General features: G+C 38.5%; 3 protein-coding genes across 20 annotated transcripts in view; 1 reads left to right on the top strand and 2 right to left on the bottom strand.

The window, feature by feature from the left end:
- Positions 1-10,613, top strand: part of LOC6500001 (RNA-binding protein Nova-1) — a 36,964-nt gene extending 26,351 nt beyond the window's left edge. For all 16 annotated transcript variants that reach the window (XM_044714340.1, XM_044714341.1, XM_044714343.1 and 13 more), the window contains 4 exons: positions 71-214; positions 282-922; positions 988-1,525; positions 2,697-10,613. In XM_044714340.1, coding sequence (XP_044570275.1) covers positions 71-214; positions 282-922; positions 988-1,525; positions 2,697-2,917 — 1,544 coding nt within the window. In that variant the 3' untranslated portion in view covers positions 2,918-10,613. The remainder of the gene's footprint in view (positions 1-70; positions 215-281; positions 923-987; positions 1,526-2,696) is intronic.
- A 14-nt stretch (positions 10,614-10,627) lies between these two features.
- Positions 10,628-11,594, bottom strand: LOC6500546 (probable maleylacetoacetate isomerase 1). The gene is made up of 2 exons (XM_001953394.4): positions 11,230-11,594; positions 10,628-11,168 (listed from the first exon to the last, which is right to left on the bottom strand). The coding sequence occupies exons 1-2, from the start codon at positions 11,516-11,518 to the stop codon at positions 10,705-10,707; spliced, it is 753 nt and encodes a 250-aa protein (XP_001953429.1). The 5' UTR covers positions 11,519-11,594; the 3' UTR covers positions 10,628-10,704.
- Positions 11,595-12,329: 735 nt separating this feature from the next.
- Positions 12,330-15,500, bottom strand: LOC6500545 (probable maleylacetoacetate isomerase 2). 3 transcript variants are annotated; one of them, XM_001953393.4, is made up of 4 exons: positions 15,143-15,500; positions 13,554-13,731; positions 13,160-13,490; positions 12,330-13,103 (listed from the first exon to the last, which is right to left on the bottom strand). In XM_001953393.4, exons 1-4 carry the CDS (start codon positions 15,164-15,166, stop codon positions 12,974-12,976), a joined length of 663 nt encoding a protein of 220 aa, XP_001953428.1. In that variant the 5' UTR covers positions 15,167-15,500; the 3' UTR covers positions 12,330-12,973. The 3 variants fall into 3 exon arrangements, with proteins under 3 accessions (XP_001953428.1, XP_032312122.1, XP_014766616.1); XM_032456231.2 differs by lacking the exon at positions 15,143-15,500 and adding an exon at positions 14,130-14,153; XM_014911130.3 differs by lacking the exon at positions 15,143-15,500 and having other exon boundaries at positions 13,554-13,968.
- Between the last annotated feature and the right edge of the window lie 1,946 nt (positions 15,501-17,446).

The following is a 17,446-nucleotide window of genomic DNA, read 5'->3' as shown; positions in this document are numbered from 1 at the left end:
AGAGAAGTAGTCCCTCCCAAGACTAATCCATCGGTTGCTCTGTGAACCCGTTTCGATTTTATGCTTCCAGGCGAGACAACGTATCACATGAAGATATTGGTGCCGGCGGTGGCCTCCGGGGCCATCATTGGCAAAGGGGGCGAGACGATCGCCTCCCTGCAGAAAGACACGGGTGCTAGGGTTAAGATGTCAAAATCCCATGACTTCTATCCGGGTAAGTTAATAAGAAATCCTGACATTCCAGACTCTGGCAGTAACTAATTTGATGTATTTTTGTGCAGGCACTACTGAACGGGTGTGCCTGATAACTGGCTCCACGGAGGCCATCATGTTCGTTTTGGACTTTATCATGGACAAAATCCGTGAGAAGCCCGACCTAACCACAAAGATCATCGATGCGGAGTCGAAACAGACCCAGGAGCGTGACAAGCAGGTCAAGATCCTGGTGCCCAATTCGACGGCTGGCATGATCATCGGCAAGGGCGGTGCCTTCATTAAACAAATTAAGGAGGAGAGCGGCTCCTACGTCCAGATCTCGCAGAAGCCCAAGGATGTATCGCTGCAGGAGCGCTGCATCACCATCATTGGCGATAAGGAGAACAACAAGAATGCCTGCAAAATGATCCTCTCGAAGATCGTTGAGGATCCGCAGTCAGGCACCTGCCTTAACGTATCGTACGCGGATGTTAGTGGCCCGGTGGCCAACTTCAATCCGACCGGTTCTCCGTATGCCACCAACCAGAATGCCATTAACTCGAGCACCGCCTCGCTTAACTCCACGCTGGGCACAACGATCGGCGGCACCAGCTCCGCTGCCAGCCTGCTAGTCAACGGCACCGGCATCAACTTGTCTATCAACCTGGGCGCCCCCAATCCGGCGCCCAATCTAGCGGTTGCCACTCAACTCCTTGAGCATATTAAGGTAAGGAATTATCATATACTGAGCACCCACATGGCGTATACTTAATATTCCTTACTTCCTTATAGGTTGCCATGCGCGGCTCTGGTTATTCGGAGACCGTCACCACTGAAGTGTGCGCCGCCTTGGGCGTACTGGCCAAGTACGGTGTACTGGCCATGGGCGTGGGAGTACCGCACACCAATGGCGCCCACTCGACACTGGGCAACTTCTCGGGGGTACTCGGGGTAACGACACTGGACCAGCAGACTGCGGCCGCCGCATCCGCGGCCACCGCCAGCAACGTGTTCGGGGCCGTCGGCCAGGTGAATCTGGAGCAGTATGCCGCAGCAGCGGCCGCTGCAGCTGCCGCAACCAGACCGACGCAGACGCAACTGGACGCTGCTGCGGTCCAATTCGATCCATTCCGCCACCTGGGCTCGGCCACGGCGCCGGCCACAACGCCCGTCTCGCTGAACAACAACAGCTTCGGGCTGACGGCCGCCACGGGAACGGCGACCACGGCACAGCTGGGCGGACTCAGCAAGAGCCCCACTCCGGGCGACCTCAGTTCCAAGGACTCCAAGAACGTCGAGGTGCCGGAAGTGATTATCGGCGCTATTCTAGGTGCGCGCCCTTACTATTATCCCTACTAAATTTTCAAAAAAAAACAAAAAAAAAAACAGCAACCAACAGAGAACCAACAACACCGCAAATATATTTTTCCTCCCCAACCCTTAACGCCCCCACCCCACCCGCTTCCCTTTAGCAAAACATACATCCCCCACCACCCCAAAGAGCTCCCCCGAGAAGCTGAGAGAAATATTCCAGAAGACACAAAAAGAGTTCCCGCAACCGTTTACATTTTTACATTACAGTTTTCCCCCATAGCACCACCAATCACACATATTTTTTGATTAGCCATATAATAGTTATGTTAGATATAGAGAGATATTCCATTCCAGATTTCATTCCAGAGAGAGAGACAGATCTAGGTAGCAATCTATTCTTTGCATATCTTACATTCCGAGGTACATTCTCAAGTGGTCTTCCTACTGCAATTCATTGAAACTTAGCGAAATTTCTAGTCAAGTTCTTGCCTCTCACTACCCATAACCACCCATAACCACCCATGATCCACGCAATTCCAGTTGAATTCCAAAAACCAAACAGCTCAGCATCCCACTGAAAGTTCGCACAGGAGCAGCAGTTACCAGGAGACATCCGATAGAATATATGTTATAAGAAACAAGTAGACAGTAGCTTTAGCGGTAGGTTGTAGGTTGAAAAACTTTCACATTTTCCCCCATTTCTTGATTATTCATAACGAATTTTTTCTTATATACTTACTTACTTACGTGAAGCTGGGCGGACGGACGCCCAGTCGGCTAGTGCAATTTTTGTTGGGTAACCATGCGTAAAATATTATTATTTTGTTGGAATTAGATTTTGTTGTTTTTGCGCAGTTTTACCTCAGTGTCAGTTGTAAGGTCGTTAGGTCATTAGGTTAGTCACTTGACCACCACACAGCATATTAGAATGGCTATTGATTTTCGTTTCTTTGGTTTATTTTTATTTTTGGGCTTCAAACGAAAAAAAAGGGAGTCCTTATAACACTAATGCACACACACATAATAAATATAATATAATTTTACCAATACCAATACCAATACCAATACCAATACCAATATACCAATACCATATACTTTATACATATATAATACCTATCCCATATACCCTTATTGTCATTTTAATATTATGAAAGATTTTTAACATAAATCTGATGCAAATATTCCAGGTCCGAACGGTCGTAGTTTAGTTGAAATTCAACATGTTTCTGGCGCAAATGTGCAAATTTCCAAAAAGGGCATATTCGCACCTGGCACTAGAAATCGCATTGTAACCATAACTGGTCAGCCGAGTGCCATTGCCAAAGCGCAATATCTAATTGAACAGAAAATCAACGACGAGGAGACAAAGAGGGCGCGACAAATTCCATTAACCACTGTTGTGAATTAATATCCAAGTATAAAAAAAAAGAAAAAACCAACCAGCAAATCTAACAGAACAACAAGCAGGCAAAAAAGCAAAACAACAACAACCAAACAATCTCCCCCTCCCCCCCAACATATGCAAGTTTTTTGTCTAAAAACATTTGTTAATTTCTTAAAAACAAAAATCAATATAAAGAAACATAAATTTTAAAGCAAATGAAAAGATTTACAACTAAAACACGTCAACCTAAAAATTGAAATGACATGAAGGGATAACACCAATTGTTATACGTGCAGCTAAAAGTTAAGCGATTAATAAATAATAATTATGTATTGCAAAGCTCCCATTACACTTTATGAGTAAACTGTTCAAGGCCTTCAAACTCAAGAAAATTTTGCTTTAACTAACGCCCTTTTCAAAGAAAACAAAACAAGCAAAAAAAAAAAAATATTAAATAAATTAATAATAAATGAATAAGAAAAAAAATGAAATGAAAAAATAGTTAAAATTGTATAATACTATGTACTACCTACTACCTTCTATTATATAAATTGTTGCATTTGTTTGTCACACTCGAAACAGCCTAAAAATTGATAATTGAAAAATTGCAAAATCGAGAATTGAAAGCAAAATTGAAAAGAAAGTTATATTGCCAGTTAGATGATTAGACTTCCTTAGTAAAGGAATACTACTGTTTGGGTTTTTGTTTGTGATGCGTATGTTTGCGTTGCGTGTTTTGTTTTTGGTCATCCCGACAAAGCTATACGATACATGGGGCATATATATTGTGCATATATATACTGTATATGTACACAGTTGTTGAGTCTTGTTTATATATATATATTATCCACACACATGCCTATACATATACATATATATATAAATACATATGCCACCATAAACACCCACACACACCCACACACCTAACACATAAATACTATTATGTTGAGCTAAATTGAAAAAAATATCTGAAAATCTGTGTAATGATCGAGCGTTTTCAGTGAAAACTTGAGATGAGATTCTAACTCTCGAAATAAGGTAAATATTTTACAAATACCAACCAACACACACACACACAGCAACATGCAACTAGCAACAAGCAACAAGAAGAGAAAAAAGAAATGCATCCTCTTGCTACATAATGATTGTTGCAACTTGTTGCAATGACAGGCTAGTGAACATGAAAAAGATACTACAGCAAAATATAGTGACTTTGTTGACATTTGATGTACTTTCGTTACCGTTTTCTGTTTTTTTATATGTTGTTGGCCCCCTTTCATAATTGCTTATCGCTGTTAATATATATTCACCTACGATTCTTCAGCCTGACCTCTAAACTCTGACCTCTGTGTATATGAACACTTTCCCAAAAAAAACGTTACAGTTGATGTTGATCATGATAATGTTGTTTAGTTTTAAAGACGATCCATTCGGATCCATTCGAGTGGTGTTAATGTGTTGCGCGCGCACGTGAGTCTCCTTTTGGTTTTGATTTTGTGCTCCCGATTTGTTACTCCTTATATCTTTTGTTTTATTTATATTTATAAAGAATAAAAACACTGCGATTTGTTAGTTGCCAGTTAGAGAACTGCACCTATTATTTTTTTGTCATTATGCGTTTGTTAACTACATTTCCTTTGGTAAATTTAGCACATTTGTTTCTTACATTTTAATTTTAAGTCTTACATTTTCTGTCACTTAATGCATCACAATATCTTTATAGTGAAAATACAACCACAAAAAAAAAAAATTAATTAATTCTTTGTAAAATATTCATATTAAAGCATTCATTTAGGGGTTTCTTCATATGTCAGAAAAAAAAATAAGATCCACCAAAACAATTCTCTTGTTAATTTTAAGTATTGTGCAATTATTAAACATTTTCAACAAACATTTCACAAAAATTCTATGTACATATCTATCTAGAAACGCAATGTAAAGACAAAAGATGTTAACATCACATTTAAAAAATTTCCCTTATTCATATACACACCTATATACACACACCCACACACCCACAAAGACAAGTATACCCATACGATCACAATCGCCTACAGAGAGAGAAATGCCTTACTTGTAATGAAAATTTTCTTATTTACTTTATTCCTTACACATAATTAAGTTTAACATTTCTTTTTTGATTACAATAAAACAAAGATGAAACAAAATTTCAATAAAAATTGATTACAAAACAATGAAAACCTGCAACGTTTATTTCGTGTTTAATTTAAAGCGCCCTGCGCCACCAACACCAACCCCAAAACCACCACAGCCACCATCCACTCATAGCTCACAAGCGCCCACAACCAGTACCACTAACACTCAACAAAAAACTTATCCCAACAACCAGTCTACAACATTATCATGAACAATCAGTATCAATATCAATATCAACTCAACAATCAGTCAGTCAGCCTATCAGTCAATCAGTCAACCAACCACTTCTTTGCTCAGATCGATTTCAATCAGATACAAACTTCAGTTCAATCACTGAGAACGCTCATCAACGTACCAATTGAATGATTATATAATATAAATAAACAAAGAAAAAAAGAAACAAACAAACAAAAAACAGCAAACAACAGCAACCAATCCTAAGCTAAGCCTCTATATTTAAGTTACAAGTTGTTCTTATTAATTTTTTGCTATTATTGTTAAAACTTACCTACATTTGTTCTTATTTGTGCAATATTTATATAATACGATTAAAATATTAAATCAAGTGAAAAACAAGATGAAAAACATTATAATACGATGCAAATCAATAAGCAAACTGAAGATAACAAAAACCTGGAGAACAAAAAGAAAGTAAATTTGAAAGTACAGTCGTAAATGCTAGTGTGCCTTGAAATATGCATTAACATCCAAAAGAAAACAAATCGAAAACGTAAGGGGAAGGAATGAATGAATGATGATTCAGATGTTGGTATTTTATTTAGATTTGTTGTTTTACGATCATCATATTGAATAATTGAGGATTCTTGAATCCTTGAAATTGATCAGTGTCAGAACAGAACAGAACAGGCATAACGTAGAATATTCTAAAAAAGAAAACAAATGTTATAACCAAAAGCAATAGACCGTCTCTTAAACTAGGAACTATCCAGGCAAATTAAATGCAGAATTCCAGAATAACGAATCTACGTTTAGATTAACAAACAACAACAAACCAAAATCATAACAAGCATAAATACACAGATCCCCCTTTCGTCCACCCCACAAAGCAGTCAACCAATCAGTCAGTCAATCAAATCAGTCAATCAATCAATCAGTCAACCAATCAACCTACCTATCCAACAACAAATGACATTTATTTCGTCTTCTTCGCCTTGCGTCTATCTATGGGAGAAATCTGTCAGGCCATTAAGAATCCAAGCACAAACTCTATTTTACCAGACAGACACAGTCAATGCATTGATTCAAAAATACCTGTCACATAGATACACCCACTGACACACACACTATGCCACACATACCATGCCACACACACACACCATCCATACACATTCACATATTCGTACTAAATATCAGTATCATATGCGCGTGCTCACTGAGTTATGTTTAATATATGAGTTTTATATAAAATAACTAAACATAGTAGAGAAAGGAAGGAGGAAATAAACACAAATATATATATACTTATATTTGTACTGGATCTGTGATATGTATTTAAAAAACAACAAAACAAAGAAAAAATATATTTATTAACAAAAAAAAAAAAACGAGAAGTCAAACGATACTTGAAATTAATTATGAAATAATTAATTTTTTAATGAGACAACTAAGAGAAAAGAAAAGCTTTACTTGAAAAGCAAAAAATCTCCCCGGAATCAAGTTCTCTCGACAATTCATCGATGCATGGGCAGTCCAGGATAATCCAGGGACCACATGTCCAACTCCCCACTCCATATGCATACGTATTCGGTCAAAAAAAACAAAAACAAAAAAACAAGTCTTTTTTGCCAATTCTCACTCTGTTTCTCCAATAATATTGTCCGATTTGTGATCCAACCGAACCGACGAATATCACTTCCGAGGGTGTGACGAAAGTAGGGAACTATTTGGAAGATATGGGGCGCAATGTCACATCCTATCCATCCGGTTCGGATGTCCTGCGACCCGCTTTCGACGTGTTTATGCTTGTTTGGATTTTATTGTTTGAATGCGTTCGTTATTTGCTGTACAAATTGAAGCTTCTCGCCCAGTCTGGCTAAATCCAAGTTGCACCAATCGGCTGCATGATTGCTTTGTGCTTACCATCAACCAAACCGTAATGCCAAGCACTCGACCCACTTATCAGACACATTTGTCATGCCAACTACTCATGCCCCCCCTCCAAACCACACCCACTTACCTACCACTGCAATCATTTCGAACTAGGAAACTTTGGAAAGACGTGCGCATTGAGTTTTCGCCATCAGAAATTTTATTAAATCATTATTGAAAGGCATCTATAACAATAACAATAGAATGATTATGGAAGGAAAGATAAAGATGGTAGATGAGAGTAATACAGCTGTTATTTCAACGACGGATTCTATTAGTGTTAAAGTAGTAAGCATAAAAGCAACTTTTATTAAAATATATACATACAGTACATAAAATATATCTAAAGTAATTCAAATTCGACTTTGAGCATTAATGGAAAAGAAACCAACAAATGAAAAGAAAACAAACACAATAAAATGTAGCAAGAGTTTGCTCTTAAAAATCCGTAATTTGATAAAATACAAATATGTAAGAAAGAGTTCAATTTATCAATCAAATCTCGTATAGGGCATACATACATACACATATTACATAAATAGAGAGATCCTTAAAGCAAGGCTTTAAGTGTGCGTACTTTAAGTATTGAAGCATACTTAGAGGTCGAAATTAGAGGAGGATAAACTTTAACTATAATTTTGTTATGCGTTGCCACCCACACTGTTATTAGAACAATTAAACATTACGGATGCGTATGCATTATATATAAATGTACACACCCCCATAACCATATACTTGTATGTACGCATATATTAAATCGAAAGCACACCCTGAAATCGAAATCAGATCAGAAATAATGTTTGAAAGCAATTGCATTGCTTGTGTTGCGTCAAGAGTTTGACGCGACAGCAGGATCGGAGGACTAACTGAATCATTATATAACCTCATTATAGCATTGTATGTATAAATCTACAGAATTGGCAGCGAGTCGACCCGGAAACGGCTACGGAGAAGTTCATTCAGCAACCTTCACAGCAGAAGCATACAACATTAGTAAAATATTAAATACTATATATACATACATATATATATTCGCATACACTAAAAGTATAAACAAGTAGTCGTTAGTGTGATAAATAAAATTAATATTAATTAATTCAAACAAATAAAACGGTTTAACGATTGAAACAAAGAACTCGGAACTCGAGAGGGTCGTGCAGGGCCACACTTTCCCGATCGAAAGGATCTTAAAAGTGCAGCTCGGCACGATCCCCCAAACTATTTATTTATTTATTAACTTTGTTTCCATTTCGGCACAGTTCATTTGGCACATGGTCTACATCCAACAAGTTGTATAGTAGCCTAAAAATTAAATACAAAAATGATCGGGAAACGAGAAACGAAGGAAGAAATAATTCAGTGTACAAATAGGTCATGAAAATTAAATCATAAAAAACTAAAGAGGCGATGCCCCAGTGTTGTGGGGTGTTTGTCGAATATTCTTCACATAGAAACTTTCTCAATTGTCAACCAACCAACCTATGATGTTGCATACGTGAGTACCTTAGAAGAAACAAAAAAAAAAAAACAAAACTAAAATAGATATTATTGCCTGGCCAATATCAGACGCAGGTCCTCAGAAGTTCAACATTTCGCTCAACATGTAGGGATTATAATTGCGTTAATATTTTACACATACGATTAGATCTAATCATAGCAGACGCTCTAAATAACTAATTTAATCAATATTATTACTTTGCGGATTTCTAAACGTTTCTTAGGAGAATTCAATAAAACAAGAAAAACCAGAATGTACGGGCAACACTAGCACACTCTTCACTCAATGTCAAATTCCGTTGCGCACTATAGAAGTAACGAACAGCAAGCAACCCTTTTCGATCTCTCAAATAGTTATTTAGTGAAATAAATTAAAAAACGAAACCAATTTGTGAATTCGACATTGATCGATGGCCATTCGAATGCGCGGAACATTTAGCAAAAAAAAAACAAAACAAAAAAACCAAACATCATGGAAACTCATTCAAAAGTAAAAGTACTAAATCTTTTATGATTTGACTGTGATAATAATAATGACAAAATGAGAAATAAAGTCGGAAAATGTAAACAGATAAAACGTATATAGAGTATTTAATTGTATGTAAATACAGCGCCGCCTAAATAGGCCAAGCAAATGTAATATTAACCTAGGTGCGAACACATGAGGGCTCCAACCGAAAACTGAATACCGAACAAGCGAAAAGCGAACAAATCCAAAATCCAGGCGAATCGAAATCGATTTGCGGCCATTCTGGACTGAGATCCAGGCAAATGGGCAATGTAGGAAAATATGTGTTTAAGTAGCGATAACGAGAACGAAATACATGGCGATGAGAAACAAGTTTTACTTATACTTATAGCAAAATATTTAAATAAAATTTTAGCAAAACAAATCCCTTTCTGAGTGCAAATGAATCCCAGTAAATGAGAATCGCGAAATCCTATTTGAATGAAATGATGATGATGATGATGATATGAACTAAAAGCAAAATGAAATCAACGATATTTAGTTATGATCGATTTACAAAATATAATCAATTGACGTTTTTTAAAGAATCAACTAGCAATGCAAAAGATTTTATAAAATTATTCATTTAGCATTTTGAAATCGCAATAAATTATCATCCACACATAACCATGGAATAAAGTAGATTTTTTTTTTTTTATTTCCTAATATCATTTTACAAAACATAGATTTGAAAACAAAACAAAAAAGTAAAGAAAACCAAAGGATAGTAAATACCGAAAATAGTCTAGAGAAATATTAAAACAATTAAATCAAAAAGTATCCCTACAAGAAGATTCTTTAAAAGTAGCTCATTCAAGTTTTAACAAATCGAAAAAAAAAACATAATTTTTGCAATTAAAGAAAACGATAAGAAAAACTTGTACAATTGCGAACAGAAAGTATGCAAACAGTTACTCCTCTCAACATACATATATATATAAATATATATATATACATAGCTATATAACCCAAAATGAATCATACTCGAACAAAAATGATGCAGATTGCGACTAGAACTTTATGGTAAATGGCTTCGGCCAAAAGTAAAATGAAAGCTAAGCTAGGTAGGCAATCGATCGGTACCGATGTTAGACAGTACAGTACAGAACATGCATGTATATCGAATGTAATGGTAATGTTATGTAATGCGTCTGGCGCATCTGTATGTAATAGTAATTATAGTAAAATTTGTTGACTACATATATTCACATGCAGACACCCAGACACCCAGGACACCAATTCACATACTCACTCCAAACAGGAACGCCAACAAAGCATACTAAATACATACACAGATACATTATAAAGACCCGCATTCGCATCCAGGATGGAGAATTAGAAATGCAAAGTTAGGACGGTACATAAATGAATTACGTGAATTACACATTACACATTTAAGAACGATTATATAAAAATGACGAAACTAATAAAAATTATATTATAATTCAATACTGAGTTCTCAATTGGTTTTTGGGATAATATGTTTATTTTTTGGTTAAAAAGTAAATGCAATAAGTGGAATAGGAATGAGATTATATTTTTAAGACTTCTTAGCAAACTTTGGTGGACAGTCGGGTTGTACGTGCGGGTGGGAGACCTTAAAGGATTCCAGTTTCAGGAGCTCTTCGTTCAATCTGACAATCGTGGGGTATGGGGTCATATCAGTCTTGTACCTAAGGGCATTAAAGACCTGGGGCACAAGAAACACATCTGCCATGGAAATCTCATCTCCCACACAGTATTTTCCCGACGATTGAGAGAGTATCCTCTCCAGGCCGCGAAATCCTCGCGATATCCAGTGACGAGCCCAGTCCATATTTTTCTCTTCTCCAATGGTTTCCAGGACCAGTCTATTCTGCAGGGGCTGGATGGCAGAACCAATAAGAAAAACTATCTCCCGGACTTTGGCTCTCTGGACAGGATCTTGGGGCAAAACCGCATTCTGGGGCCGAGTTTCGTCTAGATAATGTATTATTGCTATCGAATCGCAGAGCGTGTTTCCATCTATTGGAGTTAAACGATTAGAAGGATGAATGTGGTTTGATTTTTTAATACCATCACTTACCAATGTGCAATGCTGGAACCGTTTGCATGGGGTTCACTTTTAAAAAGTCTGTGGTGTAGACATGATTGCTGTCCTTTTTAAGCAAGGATGTTGCTCGAATTTCGTAGTCAATATCCTTCAAGGCCAAAGCTATGCGAACTCGCCAAGAACATGAGCTTGTCCAATACGAATATAGTATTGGTTTAGTGGCGTCTTGTGATGCATTTCGTACAAGGGCGATGGAAGCGGAAGTCTTCCAAATTTGTGGCAACTGAAGAGCTCTAGAACCGAGTTGTCGAAGTGCAGCCATATCTAGTAAACAAACCACTTGTTTTATGTAACCTCTGTGCCCAGCTGGTTTGATGAGAGGCTTTTACTTTAAGAACTATCGATACTAGCTTTTTAAATTGAACTGCCCCCAAAAGCAGGCAACGCTTTTTGAAAAACGTTATGTAGAATCTGTAAGAACAAAGTTGGGTTTTATTTTTAAAGAGAACTGTACTGTACTTATCATACCATGATAATTACTATATAAATTATGTAAAAATAAATATATTTTTTTAGTTTGAAGTTAATTTATTAATTATGTATGGAACTGTTACAATATTTCGGAATTTATGCATATAAGTTGGTTTCGAGTTCAAGTTTGGTTTTCGTTTGGTTTCGGATGCGAAAATGCGCAGCTCTTTCTATATAGTTTAATAGTATCTTAGTATGATGTGACTATCGGCATTCGTCGTTCGATTCGGCAACCGATTCTTGCATTGTACTTTCATAAAGGACAGTTAGTATGGTCTTGGCAATGGCAGGCTTACAACTACTCGTACAAGGGTTGTGAACAAATCCTCACGATTCAATTTACATCAACTTGCTATTAAAATTAGGGTGCACTTAATTTGTTGGCTTTATATCATTCGTCTATGTGCATTGAGTTTGAGAGAAATAATTGATTACTTTAGTTACTTTTTTGAGTGGTATCAAAGAGGCATTGCGACATTTAGAACCATTAAATAGGTGAACCAACCCGACCGGTTGGATAGTTCTTTGTAAATTACTTATGAGTTATTCGATTTAATGTATAGTTTGTCGGTTGGTATATATTACTTATTGGTTGACTGACGTTTTGTACTTTGTGAACGATTTGTTTAGCATTTGCCCAACTTTGACATGAAGTACTTATACATATATTTGTATATTTTCGATAGTTTTCAACCGCACACATGTGCTCTCGATTTGGTTTTTATACTTTTTTGTTTTTTGTTCATAGATCCCTGAATTGAATTTTGCTTTTCGTCATGAGTTTTCCTTGAATTTGTTATGTTTTTGTTAGCCTAAATAAAATGCATAAAAATAAGTTACATTTAATATATATGAGTTCATCTTTTAGATCATGTTCACAATGACAAACTAAGGGAATTCGAAGAATTTATTATTAAAAAGTTTTTGTTCCGTTTCTTTTTGAGAATTTTGCAATTTGAAGTTTTGAATTTCATGAATGGAATTTCGTTATACTATCGATAGTATTTTTATGCATTTATGCATATTTAAATGCTGTTAGCAATTTCTATAAATCACATCCGACTGTTTCTTCTTAATGGAATCCTCGCCAGCTTAGCCATATTTTTAATCCTCCACATCGTTTCTAGTCCTTCACACGTCCTGCTCACTGATCAGAGTTTAGTTTTTAGTTTGTCCTGTGTCTTCGGTGTCGAACTGCAATTCACTTTTTCGTTTTACGGCGCTTTGCAGTTGGCGTCGGAAAATTCTATTTGTTGGGCAGCTCCGGCGGACAGTCCGGTTGATTGGAGGGGTGGGCAGCTCGGAACGCCGGATTGCTCTCCAGTTCCCGGTCGATGCGCAGTATAATAGGATAGGGGCGCAAGTCGACATGGAATCTGATGGGTTAGAGTTCGTTAAATAAATAAATTTATAAAAAATACTTGTTCTTTACCTTCTGGCGTTGAACACCTGAGGTACGAGGCAGCAATCGGCCATGGAGATCTCATCCCCCACACAGTATTTTCCGGCCGAGGTGGACAGCGCCTTCTCTACCGCCCGGAAACCACGTGTGATCCAGTGCTGGGCCCACTCCTTCTTCTTCTCCTCGCCCACGTGTATGAGAACGATAAGGTTCTGGAGTGGCTGGATGCCAGAGCAAATGATCTCCACGATCTCGCGCACCTTGGCCCGCTTGTGGACGTCCTGTGGCAGGAGTGGTCGCTGCGGACGAGTCTCCTCGAGGTAGTGCATTATGGCCACCGATTCGATGAGGGTGTGGCCATCTATTCCATAAAAGAACATTTTAAAAAAGTTTATTAAAGTCGATATAGGAGATAGATACTCACCAATTTGTAGTGCCGGAACCTGCTCCATGGGGTTAACCTCGCGATACTCATTGCAGTGCTGCTCGCCGCCGGACTTGATCAGACTGATCGGCTTGATGTCGTAGGGTATCTCCTTGAGGTTCATCGCAATGCGCACGCGCCAGGAGCACGAGCTGCGCCAATACGAGTAGAGTATTGGCTGGGCATCGGGGGAGGAATCGGAAACAGAGGAATTTGGATTAGTAGACATTTTGACACGACCACAACTGTCGACCAAATGGCCGGGCCCGGCCCACCAGCTCTATTACGAAATCTATTTATTCTAATTTGTACCAGAACAGGTTGTTCAGAACACTGATAACGAGTTGCCCAGCATAACACAACTCACTTAACAAGCAAACACTATTTTTCAGAAATTCTCATCTAGTCAAACTGGTTTAATCATTTGCATTCAGTTCTAGTTTGTTGGTGGCGCGATAAACTTGAACCCATAATTACGCACTTATCACTTTCCCATTCACAGATAAGACAGATTTTCTTAGATTCCGATAAATACATATACATATATGGAGCATATAGTATATGGTTTGTACCCACATGATTCATGGTGTGCAGACAGGAGCAGAGCTGGAGACAGACTGATGGGCCGGCCGACAAAAAGCACAGCGTCAAGTTCGACTTGCACCAAAAATAGCGCCCGACAACAGCTGCAGAGCAACAGTGGAGCCAAGGAGAGGGTAGGGTAGTGGTGCGGGGAGTGGCAATGGCCGCTACCGAGGACGAGGACGAGGACGAGGACGAGGACGAGGACGAGGACGAGCCCTAAAATGATATACACACAACGGATATGGCTGACTGTTCCGGCCTGACTTGGCCAATCAACCCAATAGAGCCTATAGACCACCCACACAGGCCTCATCGGCCACATGTGTACACGGAAAGCATAATAAGTTCCCGGAAAGTTCAATGAACTCATGGGAAAGTGAGGACCGAACCATGGGGTCCGAATGGGTCCGAGGCGCGAAAGATCCCGATTCCCGAAGTCCCGATGTGTGTCGCACCCCAAGGTCAGCTAGGGGCATTAACCTTAATCAAGTTGTCGTTGTCCTGAGCAAAGCGCGAAGGCAGCGCCAAGGACACCGGAGACCCCTGCTCAAAAGCCGGAGAAAATTGGCTCACAAGTTTGGCAGAGGGTGTGCTTTTATTGTTAGGGGTTGTAAGTTGAGTCCTGTGTTCGGAGTTTGAGTCAAAAGCCTGCTCCAGGGTTGTCAGCCATTCGCATCCAGATACACCAATACACCAGAAACATTTAACACCCAGGAAGTGTGCCGTTCGACAACCCTGTTGGCGGAACTTTGCCGTGTGTGTGTACGCGAGGGAGGAAAGCTCACTGTTCTGCGCAAAATCGAATTTTAGATATGGCCGGAGGGGTATGAGTGAAGCCCAGACTAAAAACTGAAGTCAGAGATTGCTGCTGGCCGCGGGGGTATGAGTGATTTTTGCGGGAATGGAATGGACTTTTGCCAACTGCTAACTGCCTAGCTAGGGCGCCAATGACGCTGCCTGTCCTGGCTGGGATTCACATCCTTGCAATATCCGGATTTTCTTACCTTGGCTATGGCCGAAAGGGACATAGCGTTGTGGTGGTACTTTGAGTAGTTAATTTTGAAGCCGTTTAGTGCAGATGCACAACCCCGATGAAGAGTCAAATAATTATAACGCTCCGAGCCGGTTAGCTAAGATGCGGCAATTGGTTTAAGGATATACGCTCTATATCCTTCACTGTTCAATCTATATATTTGATTTTAACCAAACCACATCCACTAGTTTCCAGATATTTATGGTTTGTTTTTGCGCACACACAGTTCTGTTTTTATTTGCAGCCGCTCAAATGCACTCAAAACCTCAAACTGAAAAGGCTTGGGCAAGCGCTAAAGGACAACGACAGGATATGAAGCCGAATCGCAACTGAACACACTGAACTAAATAAACGAGTGCGAAAGCGAAAGCAAAAGCAAACGCCAAAAAGGACAATGACAAAAGGCAATTGGTGTGTGTGTGTTTGTGAGTGCCATTGAGAGAAGGTGAGAGGAAGGACAATGCCAAAACGAAGGTAGAACCCAGAGAGAGAGAGAGCGCGCAGTGCAGCTGCAAAAAAAAAGAGAAGAATTCTTCTCATGAAAGCTTTCAGGTTGATGTCTCGGCTAAACTTAATTGGTCTTATCTTGTATACCCTACGTGAGGGTTTATACGTTTGCCCAAAAGTGTGCTCTAAGCTCTAAGATTGAAAACAAAATCAATTCTTAATTTTGTATATAACTTATAATTATTTTATAATGGTTCAAGGACCAGATCCACCCCAGATCCAAGTCCTGGCCACATCACTATGGCAAATTGATACATTTTGTGGGGCCTTATGTTTCATAACTTGGCTAATATTGATCCTATGGCAAAATGTTATACCTTTCCAGTCTTGTATATTCCAGTACTATCATTTTCATTCATAAACTGACCAACAAAAATATGACCCATTTTTTTGAAAATTTTCAAAGGGGTGGCATCACAATTTTGGACAAAAAACGATCAAAAATTTTACTTCGCGATTTTGGAAATATTTTGATGAAGATCGGAGGTACTCGGATCCCTGATTAGTAAATGACATTCCTTTTCCATATCCGATGCGAAATAACTTAGATATGGGCTAAAAGGTATCACAAATGATACCATTTTTGACAACCCATGGACTTATGGGTTAAGGAGGTTTTCGGCTCAAAATAATTCAGGAAAATAACCATAACTTGGTCAATATTCATCCGATCTACAAATGGTATGCCTTTCCGATTTTATCTCTTCGAGTACCATTATTCTAAATCATAATCTGACCAACTAAAATTTTACCCATTTTTTTCAAATTTTTAAAGTAACATCACGATTTTTGTCAAAAATCAACCCAAAATTTTATTTCGCAATGTTGGCAATATTTTGATGCAGATCGATGGTATTTGAAGCCCTGATTCGTTACTGGTATTCCTTTTCTATATCCCATGTAAAATGGATTAGCTATGGAATAAAAGGTTTCTCAAACTATGTTATTTTTTATGGGACAGAAGGGGCGTATACGTAATGTTTGGAAATCTATTATATTAAGTATACGAAGATTAAGCTAGATTTAGAACCCATTAAGAAAAAACAAGCATAACTTTAGTTACGACCACCACTTTATTTTCGTTTTGTGTTTTGTAAGTTAGTTCATTTTCATTAAATTTGCTCAAATCATGTTAGATTAAATTACAAGTGCTTAAACCTAAAAGTATGTATGTACGTATGTATGGACTAAAATAGTTAACAAAGTTCGGCAATCAGTTATAGTTAGTAAAAACGAATTAAAAAACCCATTACGAATATATATGTATAACTAAAACAACAACAGGAAATTGAAAAGTTATATATTTCTTGCTTTCCGTTTTTGTAATTCGTTTTTTTTACTTGATTTTCATTTTTTGTCTCATGGGGTGACCCAGTTTAGGTCGGTTACGATTAGTAGAAATGCAACAATGTGTAAAACGGCTTAAAAAGAACCGCCACAACCAATAGAATATCACACCAAAAATGGCAGAGTACAACAAATCCAACAGAGACTCTAATCAGTGAGTAGTGTGTGTGTAAGAGTGTAAAAGAGTGTGTTAATAGGTGTGTTTTGTGAGGAGAAAACGTGAGGGACGCGGACCTAACTAGCTTGGTAGGATTCGGGCCATTGGGACGGGCCTCCAAAATCTGGTGGGCCTGTCCGGCCGTGAGGTTCGTGCCTGTACAGTGTGCTCTCGCGGGTGTTCGGGGCGTGGGCTGTTTGGGTACAACATTCATAAAGTTTATCTACCTCGGCGCTACCTAAGTTGTCGTTGTCGTTTTGCTAG

Source organism: Drosophila ananassae, chromosome 2L (genome assembly GCF_017639315.1).
Source record: "Drosophila ananassae strain 14024-0371.13 chromosome 2L, ASM1763931v2, whole genome shotgun sequence".
NCBI lineage: Eukaryota > Metazoa > Arthropoda > Insecta > Diptera > Drosophilidae > Drosophila > Drosophila ananassae.
Note: the sequence above shows the minus strand (reverse complement) of the source record. Positions and strands in the feature narration are given on the sequence as shown.

Bases quoted from the DNA above. Each gene is read 5' to 3' on its own strand.
- LOC6500546 (XM_001953394.4), bottom strand. From the start codon at position 11,518: ATGGCTGCACTTCGACAACTCGGTTCTAGAGCTCTTCAGTTGCCACAA. The intron at 11,169-11,229 runs GTAAGTGATGGT...TAACTCCAATAG, and splicing joins GGTTCCAGCATTGCACATTG to ATGGAAACACGCTCTGCGAT.
- LOC6500545 (XM_014911130.3), bottom strand. From the start codon at position 13,782: ATGTCTACTAATCCAAATTCCTCTGTTTCCGATTCCTCCCCCGATGCC. The intron at 13,491-13,553 runs GTGAGTATCTAT...TTTATGGAATAG, and splicing joins GGTTCCGGCACTACAAATTG to ATGGCCACACCCTCATCGAA. The intron at 13,104-13,159 runs GTAAAGAACAAG...CTAACCCATCAG, and splicing joins CAGGTGTTCAACGCCAGAAG to ATTCCATGTCGACTTGCGCC.